The sequence below is a fragment of the Triticum aestivum genome, chromosome 3A, assembly GCF_018294505.1.
Source record: "Triticum aestivum cultivar Chinese Spring chromosome 3A, IWGSC CS RefSeq v2.1, whole genome shotgun sequence".
NCBI classification, from domain to species: domain Eukaryota; kingdom Viridiplantae; phylum Streptophyta; class Magnoliopsida; order Poales; family Poaceae; genus Triticum; species Triticum aestivum.
The window spans coordinates 501,184,142-501,205,368 of NC_057800.1; the positions used below are offsets into that span (position 1 = coordinate 501,184,142).

General features: G+C 47.3%; 2 protein-coding genes across 3 annotated transcripts; both read right to left on the reverse strand.

The window, feature by feature from the left end:
* Positions 1-3,496: 3,496 nt before the first annotated feature.
* Positions 3,497-4,831, reverse strand: LOC123061858 (uncharacterized). Its single transcript, XM_044485139.1, has 2 exons — positions 4,381-4,831; positions 3,497-4,284 (listed from the first exon to the last, which is right to left on the reverse strand). Exons 1-2 carry the CDS (start codon positions 4,543-4,545, stop codon positions 3,703-3,705), a joined length of 747 nt encoding a protein of 248 aa, XP_044341074.1. The 5' UTR covers positions 4,546-4,831; the 3' UTR covers positions 3,497-3,702.
* Positions 4,832-5,031: 200 nt separating this feature from the next.
* LOC123061857 (origin of replication complex subunit 4) lies at positions 5,032-9,982 on the reverse strand. 2 transcript variants are annotated; one of them, XM_044485138.1, is made up of 17 exons: positions 9,787-9,982; positions 9,433-9,563; positions 9,246-9,336; positions 9,046-9,102; positions 8,780-8,827; positions 8,568-8,618; positions 8,439-8,482; positions 8,270-8,333; positions 7,965-8,051; positions 7,448-7,539; positions 7,267-7,348; positions 6,835-6,920; positions 6,640-6,749; positions 5,899-5,991; positions 5,745-5,809; positions 5,519-5,662; positions 5,032-5,393 (listed from the first exon to the last, which is right to left on the reverse strand). In XM_044485138.1, exons 2-17 carry the CDS (start codon positions 9,552-9,554, stop codon positions 5,352-5,354), a joined length of 1,278 nt encoding a protein of 425 aa, XP_044341073.1. In that variant the 5' UTR covers positions 9,555-9,563; positions 9,787-9,982; the 3' UTR covers positions 5,032-5,351. The 2 variants fall into 2 exon arrangements, with proteins under 2 accessions (XP_044341073.1, XP_044341072.1); XM_044485137.1 differs by having other exon boundaries at positions 9,433-9,610; positions 9,787-9,981.
* Between the last annotated feature and the right edge of the window lie 11,245 nt (positions 9,983-21,227).

Sequence of the window (21,227 nt, forward strand, 5' to 3'; positions counted from 1 at the left end):
TAAGTTGCTGATGCTGGAGGTGGGCCGTACCAGGCCGTTGACGGAGCCACGCCGTGGGCCACAGGCAGGCAAGTCTGGGTACCCCCATTTCCAGAATGCTGACATATACAAACTCTCTTCATAGTTTGGTCTTCCAATAGTTAACAATGCGGCCCTCCTGTCCGGCCCATTACAGTTATGTCGGCAGCCCGAGGACCCCCCGGTCCAGGACTCCCTCGACATGCCTCTTTGGGGTTCTTCTATGACTTGTTTTATTGTGTGTGAGCTGTAATATGTAATTCCTGCACAAAGTACTTTCACCAAGGGGTATTTTCGATAGTACTTTACTTTATCCTATGTCATATTATTTTCGAGGAGGCTCGTATACTTAACTTTATGTATACCCTAGTATTCATTGTTTCGTCAAACACTTTCATGAAGGGAGCGACGCTCAATTGCTTTTTTCATCGGATCCAACCACTCAAGATCAAATCTAAGTTTTCACCTTTGAAGAACCAGTGCAAGCATATCCGAGCAATGCCTCTACAAGGTCGCGACGTAATAACGTCATCATTGTCAAGCGTAAGCCACTCTGGTAACCTAGACTTTTTTAGGCACAATTGTTCTACGGTAATTTTCATTAATAACTATAAAATATTTACAAAATACACTAGAAATCTAAAAGAACAAAAGAGTTACATTCACCTGATTCCTTTTTTTAAAATGGAGTATTTATTGCTGCAATTTATTGAGTGCTGCTACCATCACATATGTGTAGTGATCCAATTTACTGAGTCACCTAGGCTTTCACCCCGGAGCTCGAGGCTGGGTGCTAAAGAAGCACCATCATCAAGTCATTCGTGTGTTGTCGTCATCACTTTTCCATGATCCCAACAGCTACATGTGATGTGTGACTGCCGCCATTGCACTATCATCTCTTTGCATCAAGCCATTGTCCATAATTTGCATCTCACAACTGAAGTCAACTACTGAATATGGAGTGACAAACCCTCACGAAGACCTTTCAGTTTTTTCTTTTTTTGAAAAGGAGGAAGACCCCGGCCTTTGCATCTAGACGATGCATGCAGCCACTTTATTAACTGTTCACACAAGACCTTATAAAGTAATACAACAGTAAGACTAAAGCCACCGTGTAGGCAACATCTGTGGCTACTCATATCCAATTGATGAAGGGATGCTAATAGTCTGGGCCTAATACCAAATAGACCTCGCAGCCAAACCTAACATCTAAGACCTGAGGGTATGGGTCACCCACCGGTCCGGCACACTCCTAAACCAGGACGCCTGCCGGGTATGAGGCCGCCGCCGCCACCTGCCACCAATCCATCTTCAGAGTTGTGTTGTTGCATCTACCTTGCTCGGTCTAGCTGCCGTCGACGCCATCACGATGCTAGACCGCGTCACCCTCCTGCGCGAGTCCATCTTCGCACAACGGACGTCGAGTCACCACAGCGCCATGCCGCCGAGACCCGCCGCCATCAATGAGTGAGATGACGCACCGATCCACCAAAGAATCCGTCCTCTGGTCCCTCAATCACGTGTGTACCTCTAAGAAAGACGCCCCCAAGGGGGGAACAACACCAGAGCACCGCCGTCATTCGATCATCCGATCTAGCGTTTCCCCCGGAGGTAGCAGAGAATGCCTTGAACTTCTCCACGGCGATGCCTTCAAGAAGGGAACGATGTAGATAGCGCCGCCACCGCCGACCTTGGCAGTAAGTCGAAAGAAATTTTTCACCCCGATCTGTTCAAATGAATTCAACTCCCATGCACGGCCGCCACCACCACCAGGCTAAGCACCTCCACGATCGAAGTTACCGGCGGAGCCTAGCCACCAGATGCACCACCACCGGCACCACCGCCATCCCACAGGGCCACCGACCACTCCCATCTCCAAAGCCTCCATCCCTGATCCAATCTGGGAGTACCCAGATCCGCTGCCAGGAGGCAGCGCCCATGCCAGGGACGCCGCACCACCGGAAGGGATAGCAAGGCGTCAGGGGAAGGCGCTGGGGACGGAAGTGACATGCTGCCCTACGGCGTTGTTGAGGAGAAGGAGCCCCGCATCCCACCTCGCAGAACAGATGGTGAGCAGCCCCGCCGCCACCAACGCCACGAGGGCTTTGCCCAGTGGCGCCCGTCGGCGACGGCGAGGGGAAGGGCAGCGCGGAAGGGAACCCCTAGGCGGCGGCGCCGCCGCCCTCCCGGGTTGCCCGCGGGGTGGACGACACGGGAGTCGTGGGAGTCCACGAAGACCTTTCAGTGACCACTGCAATCCATGGTGAGGCCGCTACCGGGATGAGATTACCCAGCCACCGACGAGGCCCAGCAGGCAGCCACGCGTCTGATCTCGACGTAGGAACCACACCGACGACGGCCGCCGCATCCCATCCATGACGCCCACCTCCATAACATGCCAGCCGGCATCACAAATCATTGTTCTCTGGAGCAAGCAACCATACCGACGACGGCCGCCGCATCCCATCCATGGCGCCCACCTCCATAACATGCCAGCCGACAGCACAAATCATTGTTCTCTGGAGCAAGCAACCATACCGACGATGGCCGCCGCATCCCATCCAGGACTGACCCAGGTGATAGAACCACCGTGGGGGGCAGGGCTCGCATCTGGCCCACCACGCATGAGAGCTATGGGTGTGCGTCTAGTTCCAGCCGACCTCCACCAGAACCGAAGCAACTATGGTCGCAGTTTTGTCTCAAAAAAAACTATGGCCGTAGTCGCGCCTCCTCTGGCACGCCAAATCTGGACGCAAGCAGCACATAGGGAGGCTCGTTCATCCTCCGCAGACAAGCCGGCAGACCACCAGCCGCCAACGGCCATGGAGCACCGACCAAAACTGCTGAGCTTGCACACGTGCAAAGCTAGCCATTGTAGAAGTGCATGCTCTATGCATGCTCTAGCCAATGCAACCAAAAGACCGATCTGATATAAGAGATTAGGCAGCACATTATACGTCAACACTCCCCCTCATGTAGTCACGTGTGGCTCTCTCAGGCCTAAACATGGACCAAAAGTGGGTTGCAATTTAATTGCGTCAGCCGGGTCTTAAACTTCTTGGCCCTAATACCATGTTAGAAGAGGGAGAGAGATTGTTGCGGAATATGATGGATGTACTGTATTATTGAGCCTTGAGGACGAGTATATATTGAGTACAAGATTTAAAAACAAGACGCCTCTCCTAAAGATAAGATAGGAATTCTAAACTATCAAATACATGTAATTCAAATATATTTCTAACAGCCATCAACCAAGCATACATCCAGTTGACTGAACACATGCACGTGAGCATGTCTTGGCTTAGTTTGATACGTTAAAGCGATTTAAACAATATACGTTAAATTTGGATTTATTTTTTAAAAAAAGTATTTGTTTTGAATTTTCTCTTAACCGAGTGTATATGAGTTCGGGCTCAGAAAAGGATATTCGTATAGTTAGAAGTATTATAATTCACCGCAATTAGCAAGCTCAGTCAGATGAAATTCCACAGAAACAAGTAAAGTAATCCGGCTATAAATCATGCGCGGTAAGTCCACATGGGGGCACGGAAACCTGCTCATTACCCACTTCCTGCTGTATGTCGTCGTTTCTACCACTGCTCTCTGTACCAAAACTCAGCAGAGGATTATCACATCGTCGTCTCCCGAGTTTGTTTTGGCCGGACACGCTCGATGCGCCAGAGCTCACACGGCGCCGTCTTTGCGTGTGCCCCCTCCACCTTCGCCGTGCATGTGCTGTATCCCCTTGGCATAGTCCGCGGAGGTGTCGAGGAAGTAGAGCAGCGCGCACATGAGGACGCTGCAGGCGAGCATCGGGATGGGGCCGAAGGTCCACATGAAGAGCGCGAGCGAGACGTAGAAGGCGCGGAGGCCGAGCGACCAGGCGTGGCTGCCGCGGTTCACCGTGCGCGCCACGTACGCCCTGAACTGCTCGGCCGCGCCGCCGCCGTCCTCGCCTCCCCCGGGCGGCAGGCCCAGCAGGAAGCTGGCGTGCGCGTACAGCCGGATGGCCTGCACGTTGCACACGAAGGCGAGCATGAAGCAGAGCGAGATGGCCAGGTACTTGACCGCGAACACCTGCCCCGTCTTGCTCCCGTACACCAGCAGCGGCGACGACGAGGGCGCCGCCGGGGAGCGGCCCGCCGTGGCGCCGATGAAGACGCTGATGACGGAGACGAGCGTGATGGCCGTCGTGGCCAGCACCGTGGACGCCATGATGTTGTTCCGCAGCGTCTGCACGGCCAGCACCCCGTTCTTCTCCGTGTTCTGCTCCGCGCTCCGAGAAACGGCGGGGGGCCGGGTTAGAATCGTTATCGCTCAAGGGGAGATGGGGAATTTTTGGGGGGCGGCGGTGGTACCGACGGCCATCATGACGGCGATCCAGCGCTTCCGGGCGAGGGCGTTGAGGCCGACGACGGTGCGGGTCGGGTGGCGCAGGATGGCGTGGAGGAGCCACAGGTGGTAGCCGGCCAGCACCGCCAGCCCCAGGGGCACCAGCACCAGATCAAGATCCTCCTCCCGAACCATTGTCGCCTCGATCCTCTCTCTGCTTCTTCTTCTCCGCACAATCTCTCTGTCTCTTCTGAGCTGGAATCAGAACAGAACGAAATACCTATGTACCGGGTAGGGTAGCACGAATATACCGCCACCAAAGAAAGGAAGGAAGCAACCTCGCCAGGGGTTACGAGCGAAGAGATTCCCCGGCGGGCGAATCGCGAATTCGCGATCACGCCTCCGGATGCCTTGATGGATATGATATAGTATGCGTGGCTCAGTTGCCCTCGACTTCGCAGCTTGACAGGTGCGAGCGCCTGGATCGACCCACGTACTACACCTTTGCTGGCGCAGTGCTGGTTCAACTTGAACTCTTCGCCAGCACGCACCAAGTAAGTGGCGGTGGTAATTACTTTGGAATAAATTCCACATTCACAACCAGCTTCAGAGATCTCACTTTACAGCCAAGTTTGATGCAGGTGGTTTCATGATCATCATGTGATCTTACAAAAATATAGGTAGGACATCATGACCCACATGAATGGAGTGATAGATAAAACAAAATCTTTTCTTTTTCAGCAATGACGCGATCTCACTTAACGGCCAAGTTTGCTGCAATTTTACATGTTCACATCCCATCAGCAGCAATTGATCAAGCACCCACTACTACCTCACATGATCGCTGCTCAAAAATCGAGAACCATACTTGCCAACGACTGGCCAAGTCATTGTTGCATCAGTCTACGCGTTCAAGTTTGTAATTGTGCAGCTTTCTAAACCATTACGTACTTAGGAACCACCGAAACAGCGTCACAGTTTACGCAAACACATAGGAACTTCTACATATATCTTTCACGGTCAAGCAGCTTTTGCAGCACAGCCTGCAAAGCAACCAATAGAAACACCATCATTCACAAAATGTGACAGCCCATTAATCTCTTCATAGTTTGAATAACGAATGCCAAGCGGATCAGAGATAAATAGTTGCATGGGGACAGGGACTCACGGGGCAGGTAGTGTTTAACTTGAGCGACTGTGCGAGCTCGCGAGAAGATATCAGAAGTTTGACAGGCCGATATTCAAGTGCCACATTTCTCCCTTTTGAGTCCGCGAAGGTGATCAACTCGCGGTCCAAAAGATGTTCAAAAGCCTGCAGCAGTGAAGTGTGTGAGCTTTTTGGACATTAGATACAGTACAACTATCATTAGTTCTCGATAATGCCAAATACTTACCCTGAAGCAAACAGTGGTTGCATACTTATCAGAAGTTTTGTAGGCATCCTGTATGGATTTGTATTCTGACATACAGCCAGTCCATCAACCATTCAACTGTCAGTTTTTTTGTCTAGGGCTGATCATGAAGGGAGGAGAGAAGATTATACTGTACCTTTTATTATAGTGTTGAAGTTGTACGACTTCTGCTCCTTATCTTCTAGTCTGTTCATGCATACAAGTATGTACAGTTCCAAAATCGACAGATCTGGCATCAAAATTTGGTGGCATGGATGTGATGCTATTGCATTGTTGCAACTCGATATACTGAACACGAAATGACAAAAATGAGAGCAAGCTCAGGGCAACATTATAACATGCTTGTTGATTTTTCTTTTGCTGGGAAGCATGTCTTCTTTAGTATCTAAATCACTAGAAAGAACCCTACAAACGTGGAGAAAATTAGGCAGGTACCACTCCCAAAAAAAGAAATTGGACAGATACTACTCCAAAAGTGCCTCTTTGCTAAGTACCATTCCAAACAGTAAAACAACATGGAAATGCTATTAACACGACCTTTTCCATCTATAATCACCGTTAGTGCCCCTACTAGTGTGAAGAATGATTAGTCCATTTTGACTTTAAACCTAATTTCCATTGAGTGGAGTTCTAATCCCAAACATATTCAACCTAGACAGAATCCAGCCAAACTCATACCAACCCCCATTTCGTCGTACTAAATCATGGTAAGTACATGTAAAAAAAAGGACCTAACTACGAGGTCAACAAGATCATAAAACACCACTAATAGTAGTAGACTAATACGTTTTTCATAATTTTTGCATTGTTTGAAATGACACTGAAATAATACTTAGTAAAAAGCTGTCAGTAAATTAAGGCCAACAAACAAAGAGACCTTGCAAACTGTCCATCTTGGGTTGCCTCTGCATGGAGGAAAGCGCATTCGTAAAGCATTCCATTGACAGAAGTCCAGATTCCATATCCATATATGACACCACTCTGAAGCTGAACAATTTCCACATTTAGTTAATAACCAAAATCTTGAAATTGTGAAGAGGAAAATGACCAAACAAACTGCTGAAAACCCTACAGAAATCTCAGGATGTTGCTGGTTGTTGCATCTGTATCCGTGAGAGAGTCAAGAATTCCTTTAAACTTCTTATTGCTGAAAATGCTCTACGGCATATAGGATAACAGAAATTTAACACAATTTGTTTTGCACAATGGAACAACGGAAATATGCCTCGCCTCAAGGCAACTTACTGGAATGATACCATATATACAGTTCTGCTCACTCTTAACAATTCTACAGTCCCCACCATGTCTTTCTTAGTTCTTTTAGCAATGTCATATATCAAACATAGACCTTACTCTTAAGACACCAGATTTTTTATTATCTAACATGATCATGTTCTATTATTAGTTCAGTACTACCAAGTAAGACGAGAACAAACATTCAAAGAAATGACCAATACTGGTCTGCAAGCATATGCAGTGAAAGGTTACATTGTAGAAAGGATACAGTAAGCATTGAATTGTACTCCGTAACGTAGTTTGTAGGTAAGCACGAGCCTTTGTCTAGCATTAGCAGATGTTCCATTAACCTGTAGCACCTCAACTGTTAAAAGGTTGTTTGAAGAAGAGAACTAGATCAACAATGCATTATCACTGGAAGAGAAAAACTGAGAAAGCACAAGACAGACCTCTGTATATCATCCAATGAAGAAGGAACAAAAAGAAGCTTCCTATGAGAGAAGCGAGATCGAACTCTTTTTTCTAGCAATTGATCTGCATCCTACAAGAAAACATATTTACAAAGCATGACCGCTTGAGCAACTACTCCAACTGGACTTTTCCAATACGCTGCGGGTAAAGGAAATTGCATGTTTCCTATGGAACTACAGAATTAAAAGTTAAATTATGATCCACTTCAATCCTCCTTCAACATATCAAGCATGTCCTCATTTGCTGATAGAAAAATACATGACATCTCAATCCAACTTCAGCGCTAGTGTAATATTGTCAAACTGCATGTGAAGTATGCTGCTGAAGTACAATGGCTACTATTACACCATCAAGTGTTTATTATTACTAAGAAAATAAGAATTTGGGGGCAGCATTGTGCATCCATACACAAGGCAAGAAATCGACTCATAAGAAATAGTTCTCCGACTTGCTTGGTGAAAATGCGACTAAAGTATGAGAAAGCTCAGTCCATACCAATCGGCAACTCATACCAATGACAACAGCTTGTGATGTAAGAGATTGCATTGCATCAAGTAAGCTATAGAGTAACCGCTGCTTCCCCTGTAATAGAACATCATGAACATCAGCCATCCTCTCATGTAAAAATGCCAGTAGCGGTACGTGAAAGCATGTTATGACCTTTTCTGTTTACAATTAGACAACTCATGACACATATTCATGTGAAAATTAATGCAGCTGATATTCAATCAAATGGACAGGGATTGGGAGTTAAATGAGGTATAGGAGCAGAAGGATATACAAAGTATATTCATTTCAACCTGAGCAAAGAGATCAAACTCTTCCAGGACAAAAATTACTGTCTTGTGAGCTAGTCCACACTCTCTACAGAAGAGAAAGATATAAGTGAGCACTAAAGTTACACGGAAACTGAAATAGGGAGTATCACTTTATACTGAGAAGTGTTCATCATTTTAATGCAGTACTGACCGTAACATGTCAATCATGAATTCAGTGTTGTCATCTGAAGAAGCCTAAATAAGAACATTTATATCAGCCTATTTGAAATGGCAGAACGAAAAAATCATTGAGTAAAGGAAAAGGTAGACGAGTATGCACCATTTTGGAAAATGACAACTCATGCTCCAGACACAGCTGCCTGGCAATTTCCTAAAAACACAAACTAGCAAAAATATCAGCATGGCTCAATGGTAGCGAAGAACGCAAAGCCACGGTACAGAGTCAAGTAAAACAGTAACAGACGCGAGTTGAGAGGTGCCACATAAAGATTGGAAGAAGCGAGCTTGGATATACTCAGCGGAAGTGTTAACCTTTGTAGCGCAGTTGTCATCACTATGTAACATGCCATTCAGCCTGATCTGAAAACATTACATAATTATCAACCTGAAGAGCAAGTTTAACAAGCGAGTAAATGACTAAATGCTATTGCTCTTAATAGAAAGAGAGAGCAGTAGATTTGAGAACACAGAAGGGAAAAATTGAGCGGGTTCACTTTTGTGAGATGCAACTAAATCATCGCTTGCGTTTCATGTAATGATTAATCATGCACATTTGTAGCGACACATTGTAGCCATACCACAGATATGGCATCAGGATGTTCCTCCTTCAGGTCCTCCAGAACCATGTCGAGCACCTGTAAAGAAATAAAACATGAGCCTCCCAACTGAGAACAAAACAATCAGGACATAGTGCCAATTGCGCACATGCACATTTCATCAAACACGGCACCTACATTTCGGCAAGTCAGGGAAGGGGAGAAGAAAAGGGGAAGCTCACCGCTCCTTTACCGCAGCCGCGGGGTCCAAGGAGGAGGACGGAGTTGTTGCAGGCCTCGGAGACGGAGCTGGACACGAGGTACTTCAGCTTACTGCGCAGCACAATACCGAGCGCGCCGGTTAGAGATGAGCTCGGAGCTATTTCTGGCGATGCGCGATGGGGCGGGGATGGGATCGATTCGGCTCACCTGTAGTTGGTGTCGGGCGAGGATCTGAGACGGGAGTGGACGAAGGCCGGGTCGCAGAGCCGGCCGCGCAGAACTGCCTGTGCTTGACTCGCCACGGGCGCCGCCGGCGCCGCCGCCGCCATGGGAGCGAGCTGTTGGCAGTGGCGGAGCCAAGATTGAAGTGAACCCCGGTGAAAAACTAGAAAAAATAACTCAGATTAAAGCATAAAACAGTATGGGAACCGATGGGAAAAAATCTCTTGATTTCTACGTATTTCTACACAATCGATAACGAAATGTCCAACCAAATAGTCATGCACAGGAGTGAGGTACAGAAGAACAAATGGAGCGAGCAAGAAGGAGCGTCGCGCGGACCTGGCGAGCTACGGGGGAGGAGGGAGGCGGGGCGGCGACCGGGAGAGCCTGCAGCCGGGAAGGCGCCAGGCAAGGGCGAGAGCAGCGGTGTGCGCGGGAGACGGAAGCAGCCGGGGAGCGGCGGCGCGTGCGCTGACGGAAAGTTGTAAACGAAACGAGCCCTGGCTTCGTTGGATTACTGGTGCTTGGGCCTCTGCCTTAGCATTGAGCCAGAATGGGCCTGCACCGCAGCGTCAAATAGTTGACGAAATCACTAATTAATTGGTTAGGTGGACAGTGGTATTCCTAACCCACCAGGGTTCAAATCCTGGTGCTCGCATTATTCCTGGATTTATTTCAGGATTTCCGGCGGTGCGCTTTCAGTGGGAGGAGACGTTCCCGTCGACGACGAGACGCCTACGGTGACTTCGTAAATCTGAAGATGATATACCGGCTCAGTCTCTCGGAGGTGCTCATAGGGGTAGGGTGTGCGTGCGTGCGTTCATAGGGATGAGTGTATGCGCGTGTATATGAGCGTTTGTGTCTGTACTGATGCTCAAAAAAAACTTGTTGCAAAGAACACTCCACTTTCTTAGGTCGTGACAAGTGGCGCACATGCAGCGTGTCACTTGTCGCAACCTGGGAGTTTTTATTTTTTTCGTAGATTTGTTTATTCAAAATGTTTTATCTCTTAAACCGTGCGTCCAAATCTTGAACCGTTTTCACCATTGGATTCCTCGCGACGAGATCTTCAAAACTAGATCCCATATTGATAGGTTTTGACGAACTTTTTTTTCACAAAAAAACCGGACAAAAAAACCGGGCGAAAAAACCGAACCGGGAGCATGGTTTTTTTCTCTTTCCGAAAGAGGCACGCCCGTGCCTCTCGCGAAATCACAACTGTGTCTTTCATGGAAGCAAAACCGTGACTCTCGTGAAAGGAAAAAAAATAGAAAACACGTCTTTTTTCCGTTTCCTAGAGGCACGGACGTGACTCTCGTGAAAGCACAACCGTGCCTCTCGCGAAAGAAAAAAAACAGAAAACGCGTATTTTTTCCCTTTCCTAGAGGCACGGCCGTGACTTTCGCGTAAGCATAACCGTGCCTCTCGCGGAAGCAAAACCGTGACTCTCACGGAAGAAAAAAAACAGAAAACGCGTTTTGTTTTTCCCTTTCGGAGAGGCACGGTCGTGACTCTCGCGAAAGCACGACCGTGCCTCTCGCGGAAGCAAAACCGTGACTATCGCGAAAGGAAAAAAAACGCGTTTTTTCGTTTCTGAAAGGCATGGCCGTGACTCTCGATAAAGCACAACTGTGCCTCTCGCGGAAGAAAAACCATGACTTTTGCGAAAGGAAAAAAAAGCGTTTTTTCGCGCAAAAAAATCGAATTTCTTTTTATCGAAAAGCTAAGAAAGACCGGGGGAAAACCAAAACGTCGAAAAAACCCGGAAAAAATCGTTTAAAAATCCGAAAACGCGTACAGAAAAATAAAAAAACAAAATCCGAAGGAAGTGTCCAGAGCGCGACACGTGGCGAATGAGTGAGAGCACGCCAAGTGGCGCTGATCGTTGCGAGGCTCCCGAAGGAGCGCTCGTTAACTAGTTGCTCCCAATAGTTGAGGCGTGCATATGGGCGAGCCTAGTTGGTCTCTTCAGTTTGCAAAGGTTTTTATTCGTTGAAAATATTTTAAATTTTGAGTATTTCTTTCACATTTTTTGAAGCATGTGAACATTCTTTTAGAAACAATCTCATCATTTCCCGTTTATACTCCCCGCAAGAAAATATCATTTCCCGCTTATATGTTATCTGGATTAACAAATAGTTTTATTCTCCATTATTTGTCTCTCTCATTTCCATTTGTAGTAAAATTGATGCTCCAAAGAGCCTATGCAAGCAAGCAGTCTTACTTGCTGGATGCGACGCGGGGAAGCCAATGACAATGTTGGTGTAGGTGCACCTCCATGTAGGTACTTGCATTCAGTGCACCTCATACAATTTGTGGCTTCTTCCAGAAATTCCAAGTTGCTAAGGGCAGTCGGCATGATCTACTTATGATGTTTGGGTGAAGCTTGTGTGATTCCGCATGTCTTTGATGTACTATGGGCGATCTTGTGGCAACTGATATGTGGTGAATGCATAGCAGGCACGACGAGTCTCCGGTTAACAGAGTTAATTGTTTTTTGTAGATCTTTCTCTAGTTTCTTATTGCTCTTTTTTTTAACAAGAGATTGCTCTTCTTGTCATAATCTGGGAGGCTGATACGGATTGTGATGTGGTTCGTATCGTTTTCTTTTTAACATTTTATGTGTCTAATTGTCGTGGAACTTGAACCCGGGTCCAGATTATGTGTGTTGAAAATGGTACTTCTTCCATTTTTTATACAAGTGAAAACTAGTTTTGTAATTTTTATGACATGTGAATAGCGACCTCCTCCGGATTCGATCCATGAACCGCGGTACACAGCTGGTGCCCCTCAGGGTTGTGGTTAGCATTCGAGACATTCGATTACCGGGCGGCAACTGTATGTCTCGGTGCCCCACAAGAAATCGACTTACCGGGCAAAGTATCCCGAATTTTTCAATTTAAATGATTTAACTGAAATTTGGATGAATTTTATCTGATTCAAAATTCATTCAAAAATTTCATTGGGTAACCGCTCGGTATTTGTCGGTACCGCGGTAATGGAAAATTTCAGTGCCTCACCAGTTATTAATCTGGGATCCAAAACCTTGGTGCCCCTGCGAGGGGTTTGCATTTTGATGAGCCAAAGGCGGTGGCTGATCCAGGAATTGGTTGCTAGGTATTCATTTGTAAAAAAAAGTTACAATACAATATAAATTTGTTGCAGATAGGACAACAAATGTGTAGTAAGCTAGTGGTGTTAAATTGCTTTGGATCGGGTAGGTTAGATCATCGGTAGTCCTACCTTCTGCTTGGCCTGACGAGCTCGATTCGGAGGCCATCGTGGTGAGATGGACACGTCGGTGATGGCAGAGAGTGGATGGCGGCAGTAGTGGAGCTTCCTGTGAGCGCCGCGCTAACCCTAGATCGGTAGGGGATTTCGGTGGGGTTTGTGGCAGCGATTATAACATCCTCGATGCGACTATATCTCCCACGTGTCGAGGCACGACTTAGAGGCATAATCGCATTGAAGGCATATGTCGCAAGTTAGGCAATCTTCACAACATCCCATGTAATATAAATCATAAAGGGGAGATAACATAGTTGGCTTACACTCGCCACGTCAATCAAGTACATAAATAACATTACATCAACCAAACACTCATGGCCCGACTACGGCGCCAAAATGGAAGATAACCCAACATGCGACATGGTCCCGATCACCCCCAACTGGGCACCACTACTGATCATCAGGAAAAGAAACATAGTAACGTTGAGAGTCTTCGTCGAACTCCCACTTGAGCTCAAACGCGTCACCTGGAGCGGAAACATCAGACCCAGCATCTGGTGTAATAGTAATCTGTGAGCCACAGGGACTCAGCAATCTCGCACCCTCGCGATCAAGACTATTTAAGCTTATAGGCAAGGCAAGGTAAAATATGTGGAGCTGCAACAAGCGACTAGCAAATATGGTGGCTATCTTATTCGCAAAAGAGAGCGAGAAGAGGAGGCAAAGCGCGAGCGAGAAACTAGAGAGCAACCTGCGCAAACATTACTCCAACACCGTGTCCACTTCCCGGACTCCGCCGAGAAGAGGCCATCACGGTAACACACTCAGTTGATTCATTTTAATTAAGTTAAGGTTCAAGTTATCTACAACCGGACATTAACAAATTTCCATCTGCCCATAACCGCGGGCACGGCTTTCGAAAGTTCAAATCCCTGCAGGGAAGTCCTAACTTAGCCCATGACAAGCTCTCACGGTCAACGAAGGAATAGACCTCCTTCCAAGACGTTCCGATCAGACTCGGTATCTCGGTTATTCAAGACACTTCGACAGGTTAAAACAAGACCAGCAACACCGCCCGAATGTGCCGAAAAATCCCGATAGGAGCTGCACATATCTCGTTCTCAGGGCACACTCAGATTGTCCAAACTTCCGGTAGGCCAGCCCAGAGTTGCCCCTGGTGGCCACCGGCGGCTGACGAGGTGTACCAACACTCAAAGGAGCACTGGCCCGGGGGGGGGTCAAAATAAGATGACCCTCGGGCTCCGGAAACCCAAGGGAAAAGAGGCTAGGTGGCAAATGGTAAACCAAGGTTGGGCATTACTGGAAAAGCTTTAATCAAGGCGAACTATCAAGGGGTTCCCATTATAACCCAACCGCGTAAGGAACGCAAAATCCGGGAACATAACACCGATATGACGGAAACTAGGGCGGCAAGAGTGGAACAAAACACTAGGCGAGAGGCCGAGCCTTCCACCCTTTACCAAGTATATAGATGCATTAAGATAACAAGATAATATAATGATATCCCAACAAGTAAATAAATGTTCCAACAAGGAACGGCCTCCAATCTTCACCTGCAACTAGCAACGCTATAAGAGGGGCTGAGCAAAGCGGTAACATAGCCAATCAACGGTTTGCTAGGATAAGGTGGGTTAGAGGTTTGACATGGCAATTTGGGAGGCTTGAAAGCAATTGGTAGGCATCGTAGCATTGGCATAACAAAAGAGCGAGCAATCTAGCATAGCAAAGATAGTAGTGATTTCGAGGGTATGATCATCTTGCCTGCAAAATTGTCAGAGTTGACTGGATCCTCGAAAGCAGACTCAACGGGCTCCTCGTTAGCGAACTCGTCTCCCGGCTCTACCCAAACAAGACAAACAAGCAACAAGGACACAATCAACCACATGCAAGGATCAAACAATATGATGCAAGGATGGTATGCTATGCGGGATGCAATGCGTGATGCATATGCAAGATTTGACAAGGGATGCATGATCCTGGCCTCAACTTGGGAATCCAAGTGTGCCACTGGAAATATGAGATGAAATCACTTGAAAACGATATAAAGAACGCCAGAATCGGAGTTACGGTTTGGAAATGGCAAGCAATTCAAATATGACTCCGGTCTGCGATTTACAGCAAGTAGCCATCTAAATGCAATGATATGAACATGATACAGCACCCAAACATGGCAATAAAATACATGGCAGGGATGCATTCATGATGCTTAACAAAAGTCTAGCAATGATCTACGGCCAAATCATCCATTAACAGGTTCAAACAAGCATGGCAAAAATGCATATGACGAACATATTTCAGACTTAGTGAAATTAACACTTGTCTGGAATCTCAGATCAGGTAGCACACTTCGGAGCAACAAAACTATATGCTACAGGACCTGAACATGGCAAAATAAAGCATGGCATGGAGCTACCCAAAGAGCTTAACAAAAGTCCCTTTGTGACCTTGATCCAAAAGGGATCAGAAAATACAATTGCAAGCATGTGAACATGGCAAAACATAATCAGATCACAGACTTAGTGAAAAACTGGCACATGCTGAAACATATCTCAAGTAGGCATGTTTACAAGCTCGATGCACTCACTACGGAGCAAGTCATGAAAAACTAAGCATACATCCATCAAGAATACATAAAAAACAAGCTAGGAATGGCAAGAACAATAGCATAGCATGCACGGATCAACTACAACATCATCGGCAAAATTGCAAACAAGTTGACAACCTGCCCAGATTCACAAAGTAGCAAAAGTAGAGCTCGATTGACTCGAGCTAGAGTGCTCCATAATTGCAAACAAAGGCATGGATGGATAGAGCAGTACAAAATTAACAAAACATCCTTACTGATCATCCCCAAAAGAGGTACGGATGACTAGGAAACAACATGAACATATGACCATATGAGATAAACAGCTCAAGGACTTAGTGGAAATGCCAAGTCCCTGAAATCAGAATTACCAAGTGCACCACTTTGCAAGCTTGTGCTAGTCACCACACACATCACAAAAATACATGGGTTGCACCTCTGGAAAGATGACAAAACCCTTAACAAAACATATGTAGAGCTCAGGGGCATATCATGCAGACATTAATCATGGAAAAAATGACAAAAAGCTAAATGGAGTAGCAGATCTGACAATTATCTCAAGTAGCCCTCTTCTAACAGCATTTTGGGCATCAAGATGAACTCAAATAAAAATGATGCAATGGAATGAAATGATGTACTCTCTGAGATGAACATTCTGATATGCTATATGCCCAAAACGGAGCTACGGATGCGGAGATACGATGCTATGAACATGGGCACTTGGACTGCAGACTTAGGAAAAAGAGGAGGCAACCTAGGGTTTACTATTCACCCGGATCTGGATCTGGGCGCACGCCAACCGAGGTTGGTCGGGAAGTTCGCTGGAGTGGAAGACGTGGCGGCCGGAGTTGCTGCTCTCGCCAGAGTAGGGGGGCTCGCCGGATCCCGGAGCTCGACGCGGAAAGGGGCGACGAGGAGAGGGTCAGGCGGCGGCGGAGAAGGAGGCCGGCGGTTGGCGGCGAGCGGCACGGCGACCGGCGAGGTGGCGGCGCACGGTGGCGGTAGGGTCCCGGCGACGAGGCGGAGGCGGCGCAACGCGGGCGGCGCTCGGGCGGCGGGGAGGCGGGCGAAGCGGCGCGGGGACTCGGGCCGGGAGGGCCGCGGTCGGGCCCCGCGGGCCGGCATGGTGGGAGGCGGCGGCTTGCCACATGGCGATCGCTGAGAGGGCGTGGGCGGCGGCGGACGTTGTCCGGCGCCGGCGGACACGTCCGGCGCGCAGAGAGGAGCGGGGAGCTAGGGTTAGGGTCGACTTGATCCGAAATTTTCGGGGAGGAGGCTATATTTATAGGTAGAGGGAGCTAGGAGAGTCCAAATGAGGTGCGGTTTTCGGCCACGCGATCGTGATCGAACGCTCTAGATTATGGAGAAGGTTTTGGTGGGTTTTGGGCCAAATTGAAGGGGTGTTGGGCTGCAACACACACGAGGCCTTTTCGGTTCCTCGGTTAACCGTTGGAGTATCAAACGAAGTCCAAATGATACGAAACTTAACAGGCGGTCTACCGGTAGTAAACCAAGGCCACTTGGCAAGTCTCGGTCCAATCCGGAAATGTTTAATCCCCACACACGAAAGAAAGCTAGAAATGACCACCGGAGGAGAACGAAGCGCCGGAATGCAAAACGGACAACGGGGAAAATGCTCGAATGCATGAGACGAACACGTATGAAAATGCAATGCACATGATGACATGATATGAGATGCATGACAACAACAACAACACACGGAGACAAAGATCCGAACCCGAGAAAATAAAATAACTTAACGCCGGAAACGGCAAGAGTTGGAGTACAAATTGGGTAAGTTACATCCGGGGTGTTACAACACTCCACCACTACGAAAGGATCTCGTCCCGAGATCTAGGACTGAAAGAACACCGGGTACTCAGAACGGAGGTGATCCTCGCGTTCCCAGGTAGCTTCACGGTCGGAATGGTGTGACCACTTGACTTTGAGAAATTTGATTGACTTGTTGCGAGTCTTGCGTTCAGTCTCTTCGAGAATAGCAACGGGGTGTTCACGATAGGATAGATCTTCTTGGAGCTCAATGTCCTCGAAGTTGACGGTGCGGTCAGGAGTCTTGAAGCACTTTTGGAGCTGAGAGACATGGAACACGTCATGAACATTTGCAAAGTTTGAAGGAAGCTCGAGTTGATAGGCGAGATCGCCTCTCTTGCTGACAATCTTGAAAGGTCCCACGTATCTGGGGGCAAGCTTCCCTTTGATACCGAAGCGACGAGTACCTTTCATAGGAGAGACGCGGAGGTAAACATGATCTCCGATCTCGAAAGCGAAATCATGGTGCTTACTATCATAGTAGCTCTTCTGTCGGGATTGGGCTGCTTTGAGGTTATCACGAACGACTTTGCACATTTCCTCTGCCTCTGTGATTAAGTCATTATCCAAAAGCTGACGTTCACCAGTTTCAGACCAGTTGAGAGGGGTACGGCACTTCCTGCCATACAGAATTTCAAATGGGGCCTTGCCCAAACTTGCTTGAAAACTATTGTTGTAGGAGAATTCAGCATAAGGAATACAATCCTCCCACTTCATGCCGAAGGAGATCACACAAGCCCTGAGCATATCTTCAAGAATCTGGTTGACATGCTCGACTTGACCGCTAGTTTGAGGATGGAAAGCTGTGATGAAGCGGATGTTGGTGCCCATGTCCTTCTGAAAAGAATCCCAAAACTTCGAGGTAAAGATGCTGTCACGGTCTGAAGAGATCACTTGTGGAATACCGTGCAGAGAGACAATCCGACAGGTATAGAGTTCCGCCAATTGAGCTGCAGTGATCGACTCTTTGATAGGCAGAAAGTGAGCCACTTTAGTGAGTTTGTCGATGACAACGAATATAGCATCATTGCCACGCTTGGACTTTGGAAACCCAGTCACGAAGTCCATTTCGATGTGGTCAAACTTCCATTCTGGAATGGCAAGAGGTTGGAGGAGACCAGCTGGCCTTTGGTGTTCTGCCTTCACTCTTCTGCAGACATCACATTCATTCACGAATTGAGCAATCTCGCGCTTCAATCGAGTCCACTAATAAGCCTGCTTAAGGTCCTGATACATCTTCGTGCTCCCAGGGTGGATGGAGAGGAGAGAATTGTGAGCCTCGTTCATGATCACTTTACGGAGGTCACCTTTGGGTACAACAATACGATCCTCGAAGAAGAGAGTGTCCTTGTCATCAAGGCGGTAGCACTTGTACTTGGGTTGGCTCTTGGCGATCCCAATCTTCACCTTTTTCACCATAGCATCAAGAAGCTGGGCTTGGCAAATCTGATCTTCCAAGGTAGGAGAGACTTGAAGGTTGGCGAGGAAACCTTGAGGAACAACTTGCAGATTAAGTTTGGGGAAAGCTTCACAAAGCTCGGGTTGATAAGGCTTGAGAATCAGACTGTTGCAGTAAGCTTTCCTGCTCAATGCGTCAGCAATCACATTGGCCTTGCCTGGAGTATACTCGATACTCGGATTATACTCTTGAATCATTTTGACCCATCGAGTTTGCCTGAGGTTGAGATTAGGCTGAGTAAAGATGTACTTGAGACTCTTGTGGTCAGTGAAGATGTCCACTTTTCTTCCCAATAAGAGATGTCTCCAAGTCAAAAGAGCATGCACAACTGCCGCCAACTCGAGATCATGAGTGGGGTAGTTCTTCTCATTAGGCTTCAACTGGCGAGAGGTATAAGCAACAACTTTCTTCTCTTGCATCAATACTGCGCCAAGACCTTGGAGAGAGGCATCACAAAAGACCTCATACGGTTTGGATTCATCAGGCGGAGTCAGAACTAGAGTAGTGATCAATTTCTCTTTCAAAGTGTTGAAAGCAATGTCACACTCCGGAGACCAAACGTACTTGACGTGCTTCTGGAGAAGATTTGAGAGAGGCTTCGCGATCTTAGAAAAGTTTTCAACGAATTTTTGACAATAGCTTGCGAGACTGAGGAAGCTACGGAGTTGCCTCACGTTCTGAGGAGGTTCCCAATTCACAATTGCAGACACCTTCTCAGGATTCACGGCAATGCCCTTGGCAGAGATGATATGACCAAGATAAAGAACCTCATCGAGCCAAAATTCACACTTGGAGAACTTGGCATAGAACTGATGTTCCCTGAGCTTATCGAGCACCAAACACAAGTGCTTGGCATGATCTTCCTTGTTCTTCGAGAAAACCAGAATGTTGTCAAGATAGACCAAAACAAAGTCATTGGTGTAGGCGTTGAAGATGAAGTTCATCATGCGAGAGAATGTCGGAGGAGCGTTGACGAGGCCAAAAGACATGACAGTGTATTCATATGAACCATAGCTTGTCCTGAAAGCCATCTTGGGAATATCTTGCTCACGGATTCGAATCTGATGATAACCCATACGGAGATCAAGCTTGGAGAATACTTGGGCACCTTTGAGTTGTTCGAATAGCTCATTGATGTTGGGAAGTGGGTATTTGTTCTTGATAGTCTTCTTGTTCAATGGACGGTAATCAACACAAAGTCGGTCCGTTCCATCCTTCTTCACAAAAAGAACACCACAACCCCACGGAGAAGAACTAGGCCGGATGAGACCCATTTTCTCTTGAATATCGAGTTGCTTCTTCAGCTCCTTCAACTCTTCAGGTCCGAGCTTGTAAGGATGTTTGCACACAGGTTCCGTGCCAGGCTCAAGATCAATAACGAATTCAAGTGGCCGGTGCGGAGGCATTCCTGGAAGCTCTTCTGGAAAGACGTCTTGATATTCGCAAACGACTGGAATTTGCGAGATAGCATCCAGTTCACCCTTCTTATTGAGAGAAAACAGACAGATGGTATTATCCTGAGCAGCAAAGACAATTACATCCTTAGACGAATGAGTCAATTGAATCTGTCTGGCAGCACAATCAAGCTAAGCCTTGTGCTTAGAGAGCCAATCCATCCCGAGAATAAGATCAATATCCGAGTTACCAAGAACCATTGGAGAGGCTAGAAACTTGAAATCACCCATCATGATAGAAATATCCGTAATCTCATGGTTAGCGAGCAAACATTTACCCGGAGAGACAACTATTAACGGTTTATGCATAACTTGGGAAGTCAACTCATGCTTAGATGCAAATGGTTTCGAGATAAAACGATGAGATGCATCAGTATCAAAAAGAACTTTTGCGGGAACATCGTTAACAGGAAGGTTACCCATGATGACATCTGACAAATCCTCTGCCTGAGCTGCATTCATCAAGTTGACCTTGGCATGCTTGGGGTTATGCTTGACCACAGCTGTACTTGCCGATCTGACAGGAGGAGGAGGAGGAGGAAGACGCCTTTGATTGAAACACTTGTTGGCATAGTGACCCTTCTGTTGGCACTTGTTGCACGTGACCTCTGAAAGCGGACGGTGATACGGAGCACCCGATCTTGGAGCTTGAGACGAAGTCTTGTTCTGAAAGCCAGGGTTGGGTGGGTGGGAAGATCCACTGCCACCTTTGCTCTTCTGCTGATACGGCTGACGGAACGGAGGAGGAGGAAGCCAATACTTCTGCTGCTTGGCCACTTGAGTAGAGGAAGAAGGGGTAACATCTCTGACTCGCTTCTTGGAAGCATCACACCTCAATTGAGCAGCCTCTTACTTCAGTGCCATGTTGTAGAACTCATCGTACCTCAAGGGCTCAAAGAGAACAAGAGCTAGCTGGATTTCTTCTCTGAGACCAGCCCTGAACTGGTATATCATGCTCTTCTCATCAGGCACGTCCTGCTTGGCAAAGCGGGCGAGCTTCTGGAACAACTTGTTGTAGTCATAGACAGACAAAGAGCCTTGCTTCAGGTTGCGGAATTCCTCACGCTTGCTTTCAACCACGCTCCGAGGAATATGATGAGCTGGGAAATCTTGACGGAATTCATCCCAAGTGATAACACGTCCACCTCTGGAATCCTTGTACTGCTGGAACCATTCTGCAGCTTGATCTTTGAGTTGGAAAGAA